This window comes from Oryx dammah, unplaced genomic scaffold (genome assembly GCF_014754425.2).
Source record: "Oryx dammah isolate SB20612 unplaced genomic scaffold, SCBI_Odam_1.1 HiC_scaffold_18, whole genome shotgun sequence".
Lineage (NCBI taxonomy): Eukaryota > Metazoa > Chordata > Mammalia > Artiodactyla > Bovidae > Oryx > Oryx dammah.
In genome coordinates this window covers 46,984,183-47,006,116 of record NW_024070202.1, presented here as the reverse complement: position 1 = coordinate 47,006,116, position 21,934 = coordinate 46,984,183, and the positions used below count along the sequence as shown (strand labels likewise).

The following is a 21,934-nucleotide window of genomic DNA, read 5'->3' as shown; positions in this document are numbered from 1 at the left end:
GCTCTTTAAGTTCAAGCAGCGCTGTTCAAGTTGGTTTAAGGATCTTTAAAATACAACTAGCTCCCCTGATGAGCTAAGAATACAGTTGACAGAGTAAATGATCAGGATGAGTATCTTTCAAAAACATTTTTTCCCCCAATCAAGTTGATTAGAGTCAGCTAGGCCTAAATTTGAATCATTGTTGGGTAAACTTTTTAACCTCTTCAGGAGTCAATTTCCTCATAGTAAGGAATAACTCCTTGGTGGCTTGTGTTATAATTGTTATACACTTGGCATTTATTGAACTGGACTTTTAATTCCTGTGCAAAAGCGTAATCCTACTTAATTCTACTGTTTGCATCTTTTTCTTTACACTCAAGCAATCCTGTGGGTAGGTAAAGATGAGAGATAAAAGGACTTTTCCAAGGTCACACAGCTAGTGAAAGACCCAGGTTTCTCAGCTCTTGGTCCTGTGCCCTTTCCACACCCGCCGGAGAGGAGGAAGTGGCGCTCATGGGGATGCAAGGATGTAGAGGAGCAAAGGGGGAGAAGAGGCCGCGTGAGGAAAGGTGGTGTGAGACCCGCGGAGGCGCCGGCCAGGGAAGAGCGCATGGAGAGACGTGTGGCGCGATCGGCCGGGGTGGGTAGGGGAGAGGCTGTGGTTGGAGGGGGAGGGTCGCGCGGGCCGGGTGCCGGGGAAAGGCAGGAGGCCTGGGGCAGCCGCGGGGGCGCAGGAGGCGGAGGCCTGGGCGGCGGGCTGGGGCGGGGGAGGCGTGGGAGGGAGTGGCGGTGGTCGCGTGTGTGGGGTCACTTCCGCACAGGTGGACCAGTCGCGTGGGTGCGGGGCGCGCGGGCCGGACCGGCACGGGGGTCTCGACCCCACTGGGCGAGTGGGGGCGGGGGCGGCGGCGGGGCCGGGGGCGGGGCCGGCCGGGGGCGGGTTTTTCTGGGCCCCCCCGCGGGAGCGGCGGCGGCGGCGGCGGCGGCGCAGGCGCGGTTCCCGCCTCCTCCCGGCCGGCGGAGCGAGTGAAGGCTGCAGCTCGGCTTGGCTCCCGCGTCGCTGCTGCTGCCGCCGCCGCCGCCGCCGCCGCCGCCGCGAAGCCCCCCGCCCCTCTGGCGCCTCGTCGGGATGAGTTCCCGGAAAGGTGAGTGGCCCACAGCGTCCCCTCCTTTCCGCCACGTGGCCCCGCAGGCCGGCCTGCCCGACCGTTAATGTGTGTCTTCTTTCCTCAGTGCTGGCCATTCAGGCCCGAAAGCGGAGGCCGAAAAGGGAGAAACATCCGAAAAAGTGAGTCCACATAGCGCTAGTCCCCAGACGCCCGTCCCCGCCCTGTCGGGGGTTGCCCGCGACCGAGCAGGGGAAAGTTGCCCGGATTCCTGGAGCCGGCGGGCGGGCGGGCTGATCCCCCGGGACGCCGGCGCTCGCCTCCTGCGCGCCCCGCGGGCGGCCCGGGGGGAGGGGCGGGAGGGCGGGGGAGGGGCGCACGCGAGCCCGCGGCCGGCCGGCCGGCTGAGCATCCCCGGACCCCAGGCCTCTCCGGCCTCCTGTCGCCGCGGCCGTCAGGGGCGGACGGGCGAGGAGGCGTGGGGCGTGCGCACCCTCCCCTTTGCTCTCCTAGCTGGCCGGGGGGTCGCGAGCCTTCCAGGAAGGGGCGCTGGCGTCCGGCGCTGCGTCCGGGCGTGAGGCTGCGGCATCGCTCCCACCTGGGCGCCGGGGCGCTAGAGGAAGAGGAGCTGTGTGTTTGTGTGTGTGTGTTTGTGTGTGTGTGTGTGTATGTACGTATGTATATGCATGTTGCCTCCTCTTTCTCCTCGGCCCCCGCCTCTCGGCCTTTTTGCTGAAAACCCGAGCTGGTTGTCAAGTGGTTTGCCTCGGGCGTGTTCCTGGCGCGAATTCAGCTCCGAGACCTGTGAGTTTCGGCGCTTGGATTTTTTTTTTTTTTTCCCTCCGAAACTTTCTGCCCGGGCCGAGCGTGACTTCGCTGAGCCGCGGGTGCGCCCGGGTCTTGGGCTGCGCGGGGCGGGTGGGCGTGTGCGCAGGCGGTCCCCGGCGCGGCTGCCCAGCCCCTCATTGTGCCGGGAGGAGATGAATAGGGTGGTGATATTTCAAACGTGCCAGCCGCCAGCCACCTCCAGCTTGGCCGCGGACCGGAGTGGGAGCGGCCGGCGCCCGGGAAGCCTTTCCTGGAGAGCTGCTCCGACACCGCAGAGCGCCGCCGCGTCTCCTTTCCCTTTCCTCCCCCTAATTTTGAAGAATCTACTAGCGTTCAGAATCTTTACTCCTCCTCCTAGATTTGTGGCTTCGCTCTTCCATTTGAGCAAGAAATACTCTATGGTTTATTTGGTATTATGGGGATAGTCCGTGATCATCTTTAAATAAAATCACAAAGCATTTCTCGTTGGTATGTTTTCTTTGGGGCACTAGCCTGCAGCGTCTTAGACTTTTCCCCTTCTCATTCACTTTGGTGTCTGCCTAGCGAATTTCATAACCATTGGTGGCATCTATGAAAGCTGCGTTAAGTCATTACTAACGTGATGTATCATGGTATTTACTTGAACGTAAGTTCAGGATGTCACAAAATGTTGATACCTGTATAATAAAGCCTTTCTTAAAAACAAGCACCCCGCCCTCAAACAAGCCTACTACTAGAAAGAGGGAAACATATTTATTAAGGGCTTAAATTGATGGGTAAAAATTGAATTCTTAAGATTTTAAATCGCAGTGGATATTTGGTAGATTTAGGAACTTTAAAAATTAACACTATCAATCTTATATTTGAGGTTTCCTTCGGTAAATGATGGAAATTTAGCCCATAAGTAGCCCATAAGAACTGTAGTGTTTTGGCTCTTGAGTTTTGGTCACGACTTTCAAATTTAAGCATTTCTTCCTACATAGCCCATTTTGTTCAGAAAAGTTAAAAGGAGTTGGAAAAAAGCATGCCCTTAGTTTTGGGGATGGCTGTGTGAGGCTGTGTAGATGGATATATGTATATGTAGATCTGTTTGATTGAGGCAGTGTCATTTTTCACTTAATTCTTTGAATCATGGCAATATTAAAGGAATCCTTGATATTGCTTTATTCATATATTCAACAAGTATTTGTATGCCATTCCTAGAATACATTGGTAGAGCTTTGAGCAAGAAAAGCAAAGTTTATGAAGCTGTGTCTCTTGGGGCTTCAGAACCAATGACAAAGACGATTCCGGATAATGCCATGAAGATAGAAAGTGAAGATGGGGTGCATTAAGTACAGTGATAGATAACATTTGAAAACTGTGCCAATTTGTGGCTCTAGTTTCTATCTATCTATCCTTGGTGGTCATCCTGTGAGGCAGACACTGTAGTTATCACCACTTTACAGATGAAGTAGAGGCATAGCATGAGTAAGCAACATGTCCAACTGTTAAGTTCAGTCTAGGCAGACTGAGACCAGAGCTCACTCTCAGTTCTCTGAGGAGGTGGCATTTGAATAGAATTTAGAATAAAGAGAAGATGGGAGTATGGCAAAGGCCTGGGGAGGAATGGGCTAGGAATGTTGGAGGAACCCAAAGGTCAGAGTGGCTAGAGTGCTACTGGAGAGGATGGTGATTTGGGAGGAGTTGAAATGGGTAGGGCCTGGCCTTGTAGGCCCTTGAGAGGCACACAGATAGGAGTGGCGGGATCTGATTCCTATTAAAAAGTATACTGGCTGTTAATGTGGAGAATGGATTATGAGTGGTGGGAAGAATTGCACACTGAGAGCTTGCCTTCCATAGTAATTGGGGAGAACTCTGGTGACTTGACTTGAAGTGGTGTGGGGAGAGAAGTGATGGTGGAGGGACTTGAGGAGACTGGTAGCCTCAGAGGTTTTCCTCATTTTACAGACAGCTCTGATAGAGAGTAAGGTCACACAATTAGCTTAGTTTGAACCAAAATTCGGGTCTCCAGATGCCCAGTGTTTTTGGTTTTTACTTAGTTTTCCAGAGCGGGAGAGGGAGTATAGATCTAATTTTAGTATAATGACTGGCACACTTGAGTTTTATGACTATATAGGCCTGGCTTGATGCAATATGATCTACTTTTATCATTATCTGCTTGTATGTACAAGTGCCACTTCATTCATTTTAATTCAGTTCAGTTCTGTGAGTTTTTATGACTTGAACCACTTCCTGTAGGCTCCTTTTTTAGAATGCTAGTATTTGTAGTTGTGAGAAATGAGATTAAGATATTTCAACTGAGATTGTTAGCTTGTTAGATTGTCACTGATTTTAGTTTGCTGATTATTAATTGTGCTGCTTTGTGAGTAACAGGCAGCAGGGAAGAGCTACAGTGTCATTCAAGCGCAAATCAAACCTGAAGAATTGGCTAAAACACATGTCTTGTGATAGATTTTATTTTGGGGGCCTGTGCAACTGTATATAATTTTTTAATTTAAAGAGTAAAATAACTTTTTTCCTCACCTGCAACTTTTTCTTGAAACATAATTCACATACCATAAAATTTTATTTTTTAAAAATTTAGTTTTTCAAGTATGTAATTTGCTTTTTTAAAAATATATTTACAAAGTTGTGCAACTGTTATCTAATTCTGGAACATTTATATCACCTCAAAAAAGAAACCCTATAGTTGTTGCTTCCCATTCTCCCTTGCCCACAGCAGTCACTAATTTGTTTTCTGTTTCTATAAGCTTAGCTATTCTGGATGTTTCATATAAATAGAATCATCAATATATAATCTTCTGTCTGCTTGCTTTCTCTTAGCATAATATTTCTAAGGTTATCTATGTTATAGCATGTATTGGTATTTCATTCCTTTATATTGCCAAGTAACATTTTATTGTTTTGGTGTACTGTGTTTTAGTTGAACATTTGTGTTTTAAACTTTTTTGGCTAACTTTTTTTAACACCTTTTTTTAAGTTAAAACTTTTTATTTTGAAATAATACAATTTGCAGGAATTTGCAAAAACAGTACAGGGTTCCCAGTGTTTGCTTTGTCCATCTTTCCCCAGTGGTAGTATATTCTATAACCTAGAACATTGTCAAAACCAGAAAATTGACTTGGACACAGTACTTAACTCAAGTAAGGTTTTGCTAGTTTTTACATGCATTGTGTATGTGTGCAGTTCTATCAAGTGTTATCACTGGTGAAATCATCTCGACGATTAGAATTCAGAACTGTTTCATTGTCACAATGTAACTTCTCTTGTACTTTTTAGTAATCATACTCTCTCTTTAGCCCAACCCCCCCCCACTGATCTGTTCATCACTGTAATTTTGCTACTTTGAGAAAATTGTATAAATGAAATCATAATATGCAACTTTAAAAATTACTATTTTTTAAGTTAATGTATGTATTTTGGCTGCACTGTGGGGCATATGGGATCTTAGTTTGCTAACCAGGGATTGAACCTGTGTCCTTGCATTGGAAGCATGGAGTCTTAATCACTGGACCACCAGGAAATCTGAGTATGTAACCTTTTGAGATTCATTTTTCTCAGACAGCATACTGCCCTTCAGTCTCATCTTTGTTGCTGGTGTATTGGTAACTTCTTTCTGTTGCTCTTGCTGAGTAGCATTTCACAGTTTGTTTATCCATTATTCATTCATCTGTTGAAGGACACATGGATAGTTTATAAATCTGCTAAACATTCCTGTAACAGGTTTTTAATGTAAACATGTTTTTTCCACTTATGTAGGGTACCCAAGAGTATGATTGCTGGAGGACTTAGTCTGCATTTTGACTTTCTAGCAAGTTAGCAACTTGGTCTCTTGGTGTCTGTTGCTCTCTCTGTTCTTCTCTGCGTGATATTTGTGATCTGTGTATATGGTATTGGTGATGGAATTCTGTATCCTTTGGGCTCTTAACTTTCTATTGGCTGGTGGAGCTGGTTGGTTATCTATATTCTTAGAGTATGTATGAGTTCTGACTGCCACAGAAAATGGTAGGCATGGGATTGGTGGCATTGGGTCAGTAAGTCATAGGTGAGGCAATTTAGGAATGCTGTCATACAAGTTTATATCTTACTAGGTAAGCCTTAAGTGTACCCTGTAGTATAAACTCAAGCTCACAAGCCCATGACTTTGAAATTCCTCCTATGGAAGGAAATCACTTATTTTTGACTTCTTAACTTTATTATACTGTTGTGTATTTAACAATTATTTTTATATACCAACAAAGCTGTTCAATACAACAAATATATATGAAGCAGATACCTAGTGCTGCAGATACCTAGTGCTTGCCAGTGTGTTGGATGCTAGAAAGAATAAGCTAAATCCCTATGCTAACTGGCAAGTAGGGGAGATTACCTGGGCAACAGACCATTGCAGAATGGTGTGGTGAGTGCTGTAAGATTTAGGTACAGTGGTGCTTTGATTGTTAAGGGACATTGATTGTTGAGACCTTGTTGGATTTTAACTTTGTTATTTTAATCAATAGGTTAATTTTAAATGATAAAAGTAATATGGTCATGGTAGAAAATTCAGGGAATTCCTTGGCGATCCTGTGGTTAGGACTTGGAGCTTCTATGCAGGGGGCACAGGTTCGATCCCTGGTCAGGAACTTGATCCTGCAAACTGTGTGGCGTGGCTAAAAAGGAAAAAAATAGTATAAAACAGTTTAAAGAAATAGACATCCAAAAAAAAACAAAAAACAAAAACAAAAAAAAAGAAATAGACATCCATTGTAGTTCCGCCAATTATTTTGGTGTGTTATCTTTTTATATGTACATATTTTTGTCTTTAAATAATTGAATTATATGTGTATATGTATATTTGATGCATTATCCTTTTATCTGTGCATATTTTTTCCATCTTTATTATTATTAAGATATCATTGCCATATAACATACGTAAGTTTAAGGTGTACAACATGATTTGGTGTATGTATGTATTGTGAAATGATTTGTTGTTGTTTAGTCGCTAAGTCCTATATCCGACTCTTGGTGACCCCATGGCCTGTAGCCTGCCAGACTCCTCTGTCCATGGGATTTCCCAGGCAAGAATACTGAAGTGGGTTGCCATTTCCTTCTCCAGGGCATCTTCCTGACCCAGAGATTGAACCCTTGTCTCCTTCATTGGCAGGCGGATTCTTTACTGCTGAGCCACCAGGGAAACGTCTGTGAAATGATTACCACATTAAGATTAGTTAATACCTCCTCCATCCTCTCGTATAATTACTTTTTTCTTTTGTGGTGATAACATTTAAGCTCTTTGCTCTTGACTTTTCAAGTATATAATGCAGTACTGTTAATTATAGTTTGCTTATGCATATTTTTGTTTTCTCAAAACTGAGCTATAGCATATATACAGTCATGTGTGTATAGTAATGTAGTAAAGAGCTCTAATCTTCAGTGTATAGCTTGATGATTTTTACATTCATTTATATCCTTGTCACCACCACTCAGATCAGAATGCAGACCCTTCCAATACTGTGTGTGTGCTCAGTCTTGCAGTGGTGTCTGACTCTTTGTGACACCCTGTGTAGCCTGCCAGACTTCTCTGTCCTTGGAATTTTCCAGGCAAGAATACAGAAGTGGGTTCCATTTCCTACTCCAGGGGGTCTTCCAGATCCAGCAATCGAGCCCGCCATATGGTTCCTCAAACCTCTCCCCGTTTATACTCTGCTGCCCAGAGGTAACCACTTTGCTGGTATGTGTCATTATTGGTTGGTTTTGCCTGTTCTTGAACTTCTTATAAGTGGAATCATATGGTATATACTTTAGGTTCTAGCTTCTTTCATGCAGCATTGTATCTGTGAGATTTGTCTGTATTGTTGCAAGTACTAGTTGTACCCTTAGTCTGTTACTACTTTCTGATGTTCCATTGAATGAATACACTACCACAATTTTTTTCCTTCAGTTTTTAGTCATTATGAATAAAGCAGCTACAAGTATTCTTATACATGTCCCTTTGTGGGCATTTGCAGTTGTTTCTCTTGGGGATATGTTCTAGCAGTGGGATTGCTAGGTTATAGAAGAGGTGTATGCTTAGTAGTACTTGCAAAGATATTTTCCCCAACTTCATGAAATAGTTCTGATTGAACTGCATTACATTCCCATCCACAATGTATGGAGTTTCAGTTGTTCCATGTCTTTGTAATATTTGATCGTGTCCTTCTTTTTAATTTTAGCCATTCTGGGTGTGTACTGATGTCTCATTGAGGTTTTAACTTGCATTTGCCTGAGTGATGCTTTTGAACATCTTTTTGTATATTTATTGGTCATTTGAATTTTCTGTTTTGTGAAGTGCTTGTTTTGTTTTTTGCCCATTAAAATAATGGAATGTAAGCCTTATTTCTTACAGAAAATTATGAATTTTGTTGAGATCTAATTTACATACCATATAGTTCATCTGCTTAAAGTGTACAGTTCAGTAGTTTTTAGTAGATTTACAGAGAGTTGTATTAAACTGGATCTTGAAGAGCCAATAAAAATTTGCCAAGTAAATAGGAGGGGGCAGGGTGAGGGTCTTCCAAGCAGAAGCTTTGTTGCAGTTGATGTTAACATGTAGGGGTATAAGTGGCATGCTTGAATTCCTGAAATATCGAGCAGAGAGGTAAGTCTGGGGTGCAGGTGTGGTGAGTGCTGAGTGGGGTTCATTGCTGAGGATGCAGATTAAGATGTTCTAGAGAGATTACTCTAGCTGCTGTGTGGAGAATGGCTTAGAGGCAAGAGAGCCATTAGGGGGCCATTGCAGGAGGCTTCAGGAGACTGGTAGATATTAAGGGAGTAGAATTTACTGGATTTAATGTTTAATGTCAGAGGAGAGTGAGAGGAGACTGGAATGAACCCCAGGTTTCTGAATTAGCTAAATTTGTGGATGGTGTTGCCATTCCTCAAGATAGAGAATGTGCAGCAGCTTTGGAAAAAGCTAATGATGGCTTTTGTTAGGCAGTTAGAGGTGTCTGGTTCACTGCCAGTTAGAGGTATTGGTCAGTGTTGACTGCTAGAGCACTGGGAGAGCTCCGGTTAGAAACGGTAACTGGAGTTGGTGGTGGCAGCTGGCTGAAGGTGTTGAACGTGTGAAAAAGAAAGCCATAGGTAGGGTAAAGGAGGAGGCAGAGGGATAGGAGAGCAAGGAGAAAGCTGATTCAGTTACCAAGGACATTTCAAGAAGGGAATGGTCAGTAGAGCACAATCTGCGAGGGGAAAAAAAAATTCAAGTGAGATGAACCCTAGTGTTGGCCTTTTGACTTTGGCAAGTAGGAAATTGTTAAGCCCACAGCTGGAGCAGTCTCAGCACAGTGTGTTTGGACACAGAGACCTGTAGCCCCATGAGTGAATGAGATGACAGGGTAATCTTTTTTTTTTTTTTTCTTTTTAAAGATTACTAGTTAAATAAGCTTTCTTTATGTCAAGGAGAAAAGGTAAAGAGAAAGTGGTTCTTGAGAAGTGTTTTTTCCCCCCTGCCAAATGTAAGCAAATGACTAACGAGGCATTTGGAGCAAAAGCCTTGAGTTGACAGGAGGGGATGGGATTAGAGCACAGGTCTGTTTTGTACAGAAGGAGGCTATCTTCTTCCTCTGAGAAGAGGAAGGCTGTAGGCTGCATGTTTTAAAAGCATGCTCCTTAAAAAAATAAAAGCATGCTCCTAGACTTTGTTGGTAGAGAAGGCAATGGCACCCGACTCCCGTGCTCTTGCCTGGAAAATCCCGTGGACGGAGGAGCCTGGAAGGCTGAAGTCCATGGGGTCGCTAAGAGTCAGACTCGACTGAGCAACTTCACTTTGATTTTTCACTTTCATGCACTGGAGAAGGAAATGGCAATCCACTCCAGTATTCTTGCTTAGAGAATCCCAAGGACGGCGGAGCCTGGTGGGCTGCCATCTGGGTCGCACAGAGTCAGACACAACTAATTCGACTTAGCAGCAGCAGCAGCAGACTTTGTTGGAATCTTACATGGTACATGATATGGGCACCATGCCATATTGTCTTTGGAAAATCCAAATAGAGAAGACCTCTGGCCCTAGGTTGTGTACTCATGGTAAATGTTCAGTAAAGTTTGGCTGCAGTTATTAGGATTTGGTTGTTGCTGTCTTTTTTTTTTTTTTTTCAAAATGATTTGTCTCGTCATCCCAACTCTTGCGTCTCTCTGTATATGAGTATTGAGGTGTTGACTTCTCTGTTCCTGCTTTAGTTCCCTATTGTTTTAATTACTGTAGTTCTGAGTACTTTTTAGGCTTTTGTAGGTCAAGGGCTCTCCCACATATCCCATATACACTTTGTCATTCTTGGTTTCAGAATTTTTTGGCTGTTCTTGCATATTATTAAGATTATATTTCTAAGTTCCTCCTCCAGTTTATTTTTGCTGTTTAGTTTAAAATAATACTGAGTTACTGAGTTCACTGCCAGGGCCTGGGTTCCATCCCTAGTTGGGGAACTACGATCCCTCATGGCAGAGCCAAAAAGAAAGAAGAAGACAAAAATGACTCACGTTGTCACTATCTAGCAAGATACTCACAAATGAAAATGAAAAAGATACTCACAAATGAAAAATTGTTAATATTTTGGTATTTTTCTTTCAATCTTTGTTTCTTTTGTGTGTTATTTAATTATCTCGTACATGATTTTGTATCCTGCTGTCATTATTTGCTATTTTGTCATTAACATTTTTAATATTCTTAATATTTTCTCATAATTATTAATGACAGTGCTTAACTGCTTAATTTGTTTGAATATTTGTTGCTAGAAAATGTTTACTGTCAGGCATTATAATATTTCAGTGAACATCTTTGCATTTCAGGTTTTCTTAGATTATATGTAATCTTAGAAATGGAAATATTAACTCAAAGATAGTGAACCTTTTTAAGACTCTCAATTTTGGAACATTCTTAAGAGTCACCAGGGCTAGAACTAGCTAATTATAGGATGTGAAGAGGAAAGCAATAAAAGAACAATGATAAAACTTGACTGAAAATGTTATACCTAATGAGGATTAAGAAAGTTGGGAGTTGTCTGGAGATGGGCAAGAGATTTTGTTTTCGGCACACTGTATTTGAAGTGACATCTACCCAAAGGGAGGTACATTATGGGGAGTTGGTATACGGGTGGGAAGCTGGGACTTAGACTATACCTTTGAGGATAGTTGGGACAGCAAGATCAGCTTACTGAAGAGAAGTGGGTGGAGAGAAGAGGGGCTTGAGCCTGAAACTTGGAGAATGCCATTGACAAAATAAGACAAAGGAAGCCAAAGATCAGTTTAAAGAGGGTAAATAAATGGGAGAAGGAAGTTTAAGGAAACTGAGATTTGAGAAGAGTTCATTAGATTTGTTAATTTAGTTCATCATTGATAGCCTTTATATTTCAGAGGTGAGTATTTCTTTCCTTCCTCCCACCTCCATCTCTCCCTCCTTCTCTTCCTTTCTCACCTATCATTGTCTCATCATCTGGTCCAGGCAGATGATAAAGTATTTCTTGTGTTGATGATTAAGGATTAAGACATTTTTTTCTTGTTCTGTGTTTGTATCAAAGGTCTAAATAGGCCCCTAGATTTTTATCACCAAATCTTAGATTCTGTTTTTTTTTTAAGTCATTACCTGGAGTTGACAGATTTTTAAGCTGGTACCCTGCCTTGATTCCAGGAGCACTGTCAGCTAAGGATAAAGGTAGCACAGCCTAATCTAAACTCCTGGTTTGTGTGGATAGCTATTAGCCTTTTTTTTTTTTCTTTCTTTCGTTTGTTTTGGTGTGGGTGCTCTATTTTGTTGTGTATGTCTCTAGGGGAACATTTCAGATTGTTTGTATTTCAAAATTCTTCATGTACCTGACTATGAGACAGCTTTGGTTGTAAGTCCCCTAATTCCCCAGTGAGAAATTTAAAATTTTATACAACTTGGAAATAAAAATTTTATAGATATAGATGAAGTGGTTAAATGTTCACTTATGATATTTAATCTCTAAATTACAAATACATTTAAATTCACACATTATATTGGGTTGGCCAAAAGGTTCGTTTGGATTTTTCTGAAACATTTTCCCCAATACATTAATTTAGAAGTGCCTCATGTTTCATAAAGCAGTTTTATTCAGACATTTCACATTTGTAACATCAGTGACTTATTAGAAATGCTTTTTTTACTCACCACAAAAAAATGGAAATATGTATAGTGATGGCTGTGTTAATTAACTTGATTGTGGTAATCGTTTTACAAAGATTTGTATGTTGAATTATGTTGTACACTTTGAATATATACAATTTTGTCAGTTATGTACCTCAGTAAAGCTGAAAAAAGTTATCAAAATTGTGAAACTGCAGAAGCTGAGTACTTGGTTATGGAGATTCACTGCTGTCTTTATTTTTCTATTTATAAAAATAAAATTTAAAAAAATGTTGAAAAGTGCTTTTTGAATCAGTTTTTTCCAGAACACATGATACATATTTTTAAAAACTTTTCCACCAGTTTTATTGAGAAATAATTGACATAAATTTTTGTGTAACTCTAAGGTGTACAGCACATAACTGAGTAAATGATTACCACAGTAGATTTAGTTAAGTTCCATCATGTCATATAGATAAAGAGAAAGAAAAAAAATTTTTCTGTGATGAGAGCTCTTAGGATTGCTCTCCACCACTTTGCTGTATGCCATAGAAAAGCTGTGAAAGGTAGTACAGAGAGAGCACATGGTATTTATGTCAGTCCAAGCTGAAATGTATCATTGTTGAATCCACAGATGATACTGTCACTGGATATCTTATCCAAGTATAATGAACTTTTTGCGAAACTCTGAGGCCTTTTTGTTTTTCCTTCATTTATTGTTTGGAATTGCATTTGTTACCATTTAACGATTGACTTACTTTTCCAGAAAATTCTTAAAAAGATTTGTGTATAGCAAAGTCATGTCCGACTCTTTTCGACCCCATGGACTGCAGCACACCAGGCTTCCCTGTCCCTCCCTATTTCCCAGAGTTTGCTCAAACTCATGTCCATTGAGTTGGTGTTGCCCTCCAACCACTTCATCCTCTGTTACTCCTTTCTTCTGATGCCCTCAATCTTTCCCAGCATCAAAGTCTTTTTCAGTGAGTTGACTCTTTGCATCAGGTGGCCAGAGTATTGGAGCTTCAGCTTCACCATCAATCCTTCAAGTGAATATTCAGGGTAGATTTCCTTTAGGTTTGCCTGGCTTGATCTCTTTGCTGTCCAAGGGACTCACGGTAGTCTTCTCCAGCACCACAGTTCAAAAGCATCAGTTTTTCGGCACTCAGTCTTGTTTACGGTCCAGCTCTCACATCTGTACATGACTACTGGAAAAACCACAGCTTTGATTATACGGACCTTTGTCAGCAAAGTGATATCTCTGCTTTTTAATATGCTGTCTAGGTTTGTCATAGCATTTCTTCCACAGAGCAAGCATGTTTTAATTTCATGGCTGCAGTCACTGCAGTGATTTTGGAGCCCAAGAAAATAAAGTCTGTCACTGTTGCCATTTTTTCACCCATCTATTTGCCATGGACCAGATGTCATGATCTTAGTTTTTTGAGTGTTGAGTTTTAAGCCAACTTTTCTAGTCTCCTCTTTCACCCTCATAAGAGGCTCTTTAGTTCCTCCTCACTCCTCACTTTCTGCCATTAGAGTGGTATTATCTGCATATCTGAGTTTGTTGATATTTCTCCCAGCAATCTTGGTTCCAGCTTGTGCTTCATCCAGCCTGACATTTTGCATGATGTACTCTACATAGAAATTAAATAAGCAGGGTGACAGTATACTGCCTTGACCTACTCCTTTCTCAATTTTGAATCAGTTTCATGTCTGTTTCTGTTAATTCTTGACCTGCATAGAGTTTTCTCAGAGGCAGGTAAGATGGTCTGGTATTCCCATCTCTTTAAGAATTTCCCACAGTTTGTAGTGATCCACATAGTCAAAGGCTTTAGCGTAGTCAATTAAGCAGAAGTAGGTAATTTTCTGGAATTCCCTTGCTTTTTCTGTGATCCAACGGATGTTGGCAATTTGATCTCTAGTTCCTCTGCCTTTCCAAATCAGCTCATACATCTAGGAGTTCTCAATTCATGTACTGCTGAAGCCTGGCTTGAAGGATTTTTCTAATCCAAAAATATGTTGGAATTATTTGCCTGTTTTTAAATTGATTTTATTGGGTTGATGTCTCTAAGCCTCCCAAATTAGTATTGATTAAAGTGATTTCAGACAGTTCCCCAGTCAGTCATCAGTTAAGAGTGTTTTGACCCTTCCCTCTCTTCTCGGTCTGACCAAGACTCATCTGAGTCAGACTTCTCCGGGAATGATCATTATGTCACCCTCTGCCACCAAACCTAGCATTCCTATAGTCCTGATTGCTCATTTCCTCTGAAAGATTCTTTTTTTTTTTTTTTTTTGCCTTATTATGTTAAAAATAAGATACCTGAGAGCAGTCTATCTCTTTAAAGACTTTATAAGCACTAGAATCTAAGGCAACTACCTCTCTTTTTTGAGGGATAATTTTTGTGAAAAGACCATGGTTTATACTTGGACTTATATGATACTTTATGCTGAGTCCTTAGCCTTACTGGATAAATCCTACAAAATGTAGTTTTGTCCCTGATACTTGAATTCAGTTCAAAATTAATTGACCTATCAATTCCAGAGTGTGTTTTCCAGCTATTTTTTGGATATATTCTTAATGTAAATATTTTTAAGCTTTATAATTCTCAAGTTAGGGTCTTAGAATGTGGATCCTGAAAGGATAGGGACAAGAGGGACCATCTGTATGAGATTGTTGATTGCTGTAAACTTGGCTGTGTGTCCCTCACGAGCACAGTGTGGGTGCCGTGTCCCTGTAGTACCTCAGTGTAGCAGAGGTGCCCCTCGACAGTTGTGTGCACCAGGCAGGGTCGGGGAGGGAGGAAGGATAGATTCCACCCCAGGAAGCAGAAGTGTGAGATCCGGGAGGGACGAGAAGGACAGTGCACTGAGAAGCAGCGCCTGGCTCTTGGGCCTCCTGTATCCGGGGCTTCCTTTGGTCACCAGGTGCTGCTGTTGCTTCTGGTGCAAGGGACAGAGCTTGCTGCCGCTGTTCCTGCTGTCCAGTCGGCTGTTCCCGCCAGTTACACAGGGAGTCTGCAGTTATTTTTATGTCTAGAATATTCCAGTGAAAGTTTTTTTTTCCGGGAGATGGGTTGCATGATGTGTTTTATCCTAAAATAGGATGTACAGTAAGTCTCCTACATACGAACGTTCAAGCTGTGAACTTTCAAAGATGCGAACGTGTGTGCCATCAGTGTCAGATGTGAGTGAAATGGCAGCTTGCTGTCGGTCTTCTGTTGCTGACCGTCCTTCAGCTCTACCATCTCCCACCTCCTCTCCCTCCTCCAGTCAGTAACTCTTCTTGCCTGTTCACTCGGTGCCAGCCAGCCCCTGTATGCCAGCTGTTGTACTGTACTACTGTACTTTCCAAGATTAAAATTTTTTTTGTTGTTCACTTATTTTTTATGTATTAATATTATTTGTGTGAGAATGTTATAAACCTCTTACAATTGCGTACTGTGTAGCCAACTGGGTTGGTTGCGTACCAAGGCTAACTTTGGACTTAACATGCTCTTGGAATGAAGCTTGTATGTATGTATGTAGGCGACTTTCCCATGTGTTGTTTGTATCACTGATGTAAAATCGACCGTGTTCTCGTCACAACTGAAGTGCATTGCCTTAGGTTGTGGCTCTGAGAATGCAGCAAGGTAGCCAGGACTTGAGAGAGCGCCTGGACAAGTGGTTCCAGTCTCTGTAGTAGGAGAATGGTGTTTGGGCAGAGAGCCGTGCCGTGCAGCTTGTGGGATCTTAGTTTCCTGACCAGGGATTTAATCGATGCTTTTGAGAGCGGAAGTGCAAAACTCTCACCCTGGACCATGAAGGAGTTCCTGCAGAATGCTTTCAAAATAAAATTTTTGCCTAGAACTCTATTATATGTAAAGTGGAAAAACTGTTTCTTGGTCTTTCCCTCATATACTATAGTGCTTCTTCAAGGCAGTTTCTTGAAAAAGAGCTTAAAATTCTTCAGTCCTTTATTTCTTCTTTTGTTCTTCAGTGCAGAAGTTCCAGTGAAGGAGTAGTGAGGGGGACTGAAGAAGCAGGTACTTAATTAAGGTCACCTGTTTTTAGTTTCTGAGCCAGTTTAGTGCTGGTTAGGCTGCTAGATTCTGATTCACTGGCTTTCAACATTACCTTGTAGTCTGCAGAAAGCAGATCTTTCTGGGATGAACACAGAAGGTAAAGTTTTTAGCCCCCAGAGATTGTTGCAAGAACCTTATTTTAATTTTTCTAAATATATATTTATTATTTATGTAACTTGGTTGCACTGGGTCTCAGTCATAGCATGCAGGATCTTTCAGTTGCAGCGTTGCTAGACCTTTAGTTGCATGTGGGAGCTAATTCCCTGACCAGGGATCAAACCCAAACACCTTGCATGGGGAGTGCACAGTCTTAGCCACTGGGCCACCAGAGAAGTCCCCAGAAATCTATTCTTTTCCAGTTCTAGATGCTGGAAGTTGAGATCAAGGTCTCAGCATGACCGAGCTCCTTCTGAAGTCTCTAGATGAGGGTCCTTCCTTGCCTCTTCCAGCTTTCGTGGCATTCCTTGGCTTGGGGCTGTATCACCTAACCTCTGCCTCCATCATCACATGATGTTCTTCCTATGTGCCTGTGTCCAACTTTCTTTTTTTAAAAATTAATTTATTTGTTTTAATTGGAGGCTAATTACTTTACAATATTGTAGTAGTTTTTGCCATACATCGACATGAATCAGCCATGGGCACACATGTGTTCCCCATCCAGAACCCCCCTCCCACCTCCCTCCTTATCCCAGTGCACCAGCCCTGAACACCCTGTCTCATGCATCGAACCTGGTCCGATGATCTGCTTCACATATGATAATATACACGTTTCAACAGTACCCTATGAAATCATCCCACCCTCACCTTCTCCCAGAGTCTGAAAGACTGTTCTTTACGTCTGTGTCTCTTTTGCTGTCTTGCACATAGGGTCATCATTACCATCTTTCTAAATTCCATATGTATGCGTTACTATACTGTATTGGTTTTTTTATTTCTGGCTTACTTCACTCTGTATAATAGGCTCCAGTTTCATCCACCTCATGAGAACTGATTCAGATGTATTCTTTTTCATGGCTGAGTAATACTCCATCGTCTATATGTACCACAGCTTTCTTACCCATTCATCTGCTGATGGACATCAAGGTTGCTTCCATGTCCTGGCTATTATAAACAGTGCTGCGATGAACATTGGGGTACACGTGTCTCTTTCAGTCCTGGTTTCCTGGGTGTATATGCCCAGCAGTGGGATTGCTGAGTCATATGGTAGTTCTATTTCCAGTTTTTTAAGGAATCTCCACACTGAAGAACCTTATTTTTAAATTCCTCCCTTTACTGTCAGAAAAAGAAAGGTGAAAATACAGTTTTTTTGCTTTGAATGGAAACTGCTCTTAGCATGTAACATGGACGTGAACTGTTATCATATGGATATATGGTAGGAATGGGATAGAAATTTCTTTATGTAGGAAATTTTAGTATACAGAAGATAGTTTTCTTTAAGGGTTAGTTATGTTTTCTGTCTTAGTTTTAGAAACTTGATTTTTCAGTTCCTACAACACTAAGGCTTTCTGTATCCTTTATCTACGTAATAGACAGTCAGCACCCTGTAGGTTTAACAGTAATAGCAGATCTGTTCTCTTCCTCTTGACTCCACTGATGCCCACTACCTTCACTGTCTTTGCGATCAACTTAAGGGACACCCGAGGATATGTTTACCTTTCAGAGGATCCTAGGGGGTATAATTTTACTCTTAAAAGTTTGAATCCTGATACTTGGTGTAGGCAAAATCTGTCTTAGCTAAAAAAAAGTCATAGTTTCCCCTTTTCCTGAAGTCTGGTTACTCTTTGAATATTCTTTGCTGAGGCTGATCCTGCTGTCAGAAGAAGGTGACGAGGGTTCAAGTTTTGAAGGCATCACTGTCCTCAGTGGTGTAAGATAAATTATTTAATTCTTGTAAGTCTTATTTTCTTCTTCTTAAAATAGAGCTAATAATATGTCTCAGAAAATAAATGTAAGGATTCAATAAAGTAATTATGTCTTTCTGTGTAGTACATAATAAATTGTAAGTAGCAGATGTTAGTTATTTTATGGTGTTTCGGTTGTATTTTAGGATTTTTTTTTAATAATAGGCAAAAGAAAAGCTGTGGAATTAGTATAAAATTTTATTAAGCATCTAAATATGAACGTGTCTTTAGTTATTTTGGCCAGCTTAATTTTTTTTTCTCAGTAATAATGCCTGCAAGTTACGGATAGGACATACGTTGTCTAAGGATAAGTCCTCGCGGTGAATTAGAGCAACAAAATTACCATTAGATCTATAAATCATTGTTTGTAGCAGGTGATCTCTAGCTCTATAATTTGAAACTAGACTAAGGGGACGGGGCGGGAGAAGGCAGTGGCACCCCACTCCAGTACTTTTCCCTGGAGAATCCCATGGATGGAGGAGCCTGGTGGGCTTCCGTCTATGGGGTTGCACAGAGTCAGACACGACTGAGTGACTTCCCTTTCACTTTTCACTTTCACGCATTGGAGAAGGAAATGGCAACCCACTCCAGTGTTCTTGCCTGGAGAATCCCAGAGACAGAGGAGCCTGGTGGGCTGCCGTCTATGGGGTCGCACAGAGTCGGACACGACTGAAGCGACTTAGCAGCAGCAGGGGCTTCTCTGGTGGCTCAGATGGTAAGGCATCTGCAACACAGGAGACTCGGCTTTGATCCTTGAGTCGGGAAGATCCTCTAGAGAAGGGAATGGCAACCCCGCTCCAGCAGTTGTGCCTGGAGAGTCCTCATGGACTGAGGAGCCTGCGGGTTTTAGTCCATGGGGTCACAAAGAATCAGACATGACTGAGTGACTGACACACACACAGGCTGAGGCCAAGAGGGAATAAACATTTAGCATTTCTTGTTTTATGAGATAAAATTATTTGGGGCAAGATTGAAAAATTACTTCTTGTTAAAGGAATTCTAGTTTCCTGTTAGCTTATATTAGGAAATCAAAGTGATGTTTTCCCACGAAAAGAATTCTTAATAAACTGAGTTAAGAACTTTGGCTAATAAAGGATTAAGGTGGCTGTCAGACCTGAACCACAGTATGTATTGTTGTTAGGGTAGGAAATGCTTTGCAGACTACCAGTCTCAGAGACTTCCCTTTCCCATACCTTGCCTCCTGTGTTTTCCACAAGACTAGAGATATTCCTCTAACTCCATAATCTGAAGTTTAAAAAATTTTGAAAATAAGCCCCATTCCTTCTGTTTGATATAGTTGCAGTCTTACATTGCATTATGGAAGAGCAGGCTGAACATGATTTATTATGTTTAATTTTTATCAACCTTAGATTGGGTTTTTATATTTAGAATTTACTTATTTTTAAAAATTGGGCTTTAAAAATTTTTAGCAGTTTAGAATCCATTTATCCTCCCAGAAAGAGGCCTCAGTTTTGTGTGGGGTTTATCGCTTATGTGTTTTTGGTTCACATACTTTGGGTCCTTTCCACATTTCCCAAGGATAGATCACAGCCTATGAGACCGTCCACCCAGAGCTAACTCCAAGGCTTTGCTTTCTCCTATCGGCTTGACTGTTAGAGAATGTGAGATGGAGTTCTGAAGCCATTTTGTCACCAGGCAGATCTCAAAAATGAGCAGAGAACAGAGCCTCGCCAATAAATGGAGAAAAAGTCAGTCCTGATGATGATGTTTAAACGTCTGCTGGAGCATGGACTGCCTGCTGGACTTTTAGTTATTTGCTTAAGCCAGATGGAGTTGCATTTTCTGTTACTTAAGACTGAAAGAGCAACATTATTCATAATGACCAAGGGATAGAGCTGAATGTCCATCAGCTGATAAACAAAATGTAGTATTATATCCACACAGTGGGATATCAATTAGTAATAAAATGACGTCCTCTTACAACAACATATATTTACCTTGACAACATTTTGCTAAATGAAAGAAGACAGTCATAAACATATTGCATTGACATGAAATTCCAGGCATAGGCAAATCCATAGAGTGTTTGCCTAGGGCTATGGGAAAAGGGGAATGATTGTTGATGGATATGCGTTTTTTTTGGGGGTGATGAAAATATTCTAAAACTGATCATGATGATGGTTGTACAGCTTTGTACCAAAAGTCATTGAGTTGCATATTTTAAATGGGTGTGAATTATGTCTAATATGGCTATTTAAACAAAATTTAAAAACAAATAATTCTAAAAGATAACACTTATTATTCTCATTTTGCATATGAGGTACTGAGGCACAGAAAGCAGCAGGTCCGTTGTTGGGAGATAGTAGGTTGTAGAGCTGGGATTCAGAACCACTGGTCTGACTACCAAGGCCAAGCTTACAGTTGTGCTGTTCTGCCTTTTTCAGACAAGGCTCGTCTGTATGGAACTTTGAAGTTGGGAGTTGCTTAGCACTTAGTCAATCTAACCTTTCATTTTACTGATGAGAAAATTAAACCTTAGATAATGTAGTGACTTATAAGATTGCCAAGTAAATTAGTGGCAGCCTGGGATTTGTGACCTACCCAAAGAGACAGGCAGGTAAACAACTAACAGTGACAGAAAGTGGAGGGGTTAGTAGCAAAGAGAGATACAGGCCTTGTGCATGTAAAATAAGGAAAGGGTCAGTTAGTTCGGATGACTGCACGAGGGGATTTTCATAATAAAGGCCATGACATTCTGAGAGGATTGCTGGTATAAACAGATGTGTCAGGGAGAGAATGAGGTGCCCTAAATATACAGTGGGGTGCAGGTGATTCCCAGTGGGAAAAATCATGAAGTGCTATCAAGGTAATGTGAGGGAATTCTGACTTTTGCTGTAAGCAGTGGGAACCATTGAAGATTTTGGGGGAGCTGAATAGCACGAACACATGCTTGAGAAAGATAATGGGCAGCTTATGTAAAGGATGGATTGAGGTGGGGGCAAAAAGTGAAGAGAGAAACTTCAGCACATTGTGGATGTGGTAGGAATGGAAAGGAGGGGATGGATATGAGAGTCTGCACAGGTGGAGTCCCTGGGACTTGGCAGTTAATTGGAAGCATGCTAGATTGTAAGTTCTTGCGGGGGGTGGGGTGGGCAGTGTGGCCAGCTTGCAGTGTATCCCTGGCACCCAGCCACAGTGTCTCATACATTTATTGAAAGTAGAAGGGGTAAGATCTTAATAAGACTTTGGACATCTCTGACTTCACAGAGTTTGGTCTGTTAATAGAGTAGGACTGGAGATGAGAAGAAGAGAAAAAAAAGTATAAGGAGTAACAGGAAATGCAAAAAATTCAAGTTTTGTTGCATTTGAAGTATTTTTGGGACATTCACGTGGAGCTTTTGAGCTGGGGAAACTGGGATCCTGACTCAGATGGGAGGGAGAGGCTGCAGTAGGTTTTGAAGCATTTGCAAAAGGGTCACCATTGAGGCAATGAGAATGAATAGGAGAGAGCTTTGAGGATAACCTACATTTGGAAGGGACAGGTGGAGGAGCAGCAGCAGCAGTAGCAGAGACCAGAAGAGGACCCTGTTATTATTAGTTCCTTCTCTGGAAGCCAAAGGAAGGGACAGTTTTAGATGAGCTTTAGGTACAGCCCAGGAGTGAGTGAAGTAAATGAAGACCAGTGAAAAAGGCTGTTGGACAACTTAGGAGAGTAATGGAGGTATTCCCTGCTGAGAATTGGCAACTTTTTAAAAAGTCTAGAGAAAGCTGCCAGTAAAGGGCAGATAAAAGAAATAAGATTAGTAACAGTAGATATTTACTGAACTTGCACTGTGTATTGGGTACCATGGCAAGTGCTGGACCCATTTTTGATTTAATCATAGTGACTCTAAGAGGTAAGGTAATGGAAATATTATTGTAAAATGGGGGAGTGTTTTAAAAATAAATTAAAAAATTATTATGTATCACGTTACAGATGGCCAAGTGAGCCTGAGAAATTGCCCTTAGTCCAGGTCACAAAGC

At 41.8% G+C, this 21,934-nt stretch overlaps 1 protein-coding gene across 8 annotated transcripts in view; it reads left to right on the top strand.

The window, feature by feature from the left end:
- The first annotated feature begins 474 nt into the window (after nucleotides 1–474).
- The window catches only part of SRPK2 (SRSF protein kinase 2), a 241,593-nt gene continuing 220,133 nt past the window's right edge, over nucleotides 475–21,934 (top strand). For 3 of the 8 annotated variants that reach the window (XM_040260802.1, XM_040260801.1, XM_040260798.1), the window contains exons 1-2: nucleotides 492–619; nucleotides 1,213–1,267. In XM_040260802.1, coding sequence (XP_040116736.1) covers nucleotides 493–619; nucleotides 1,213–1,267 — 182 coding nt within the window. In that variant the 5' untranslated portion in view covers nucleotide 492. Of the gene's footprint in view, nucleotides 620–953; nucleotides 1,125–1,212; nucleotides 1,268–21,934 lie in introns of those variants that run through there. The other 5 variants (XM_040260804.1, XM_040260799.1, XM_040260806.1 and 2 more) reach the window with 3 other exon arrangements.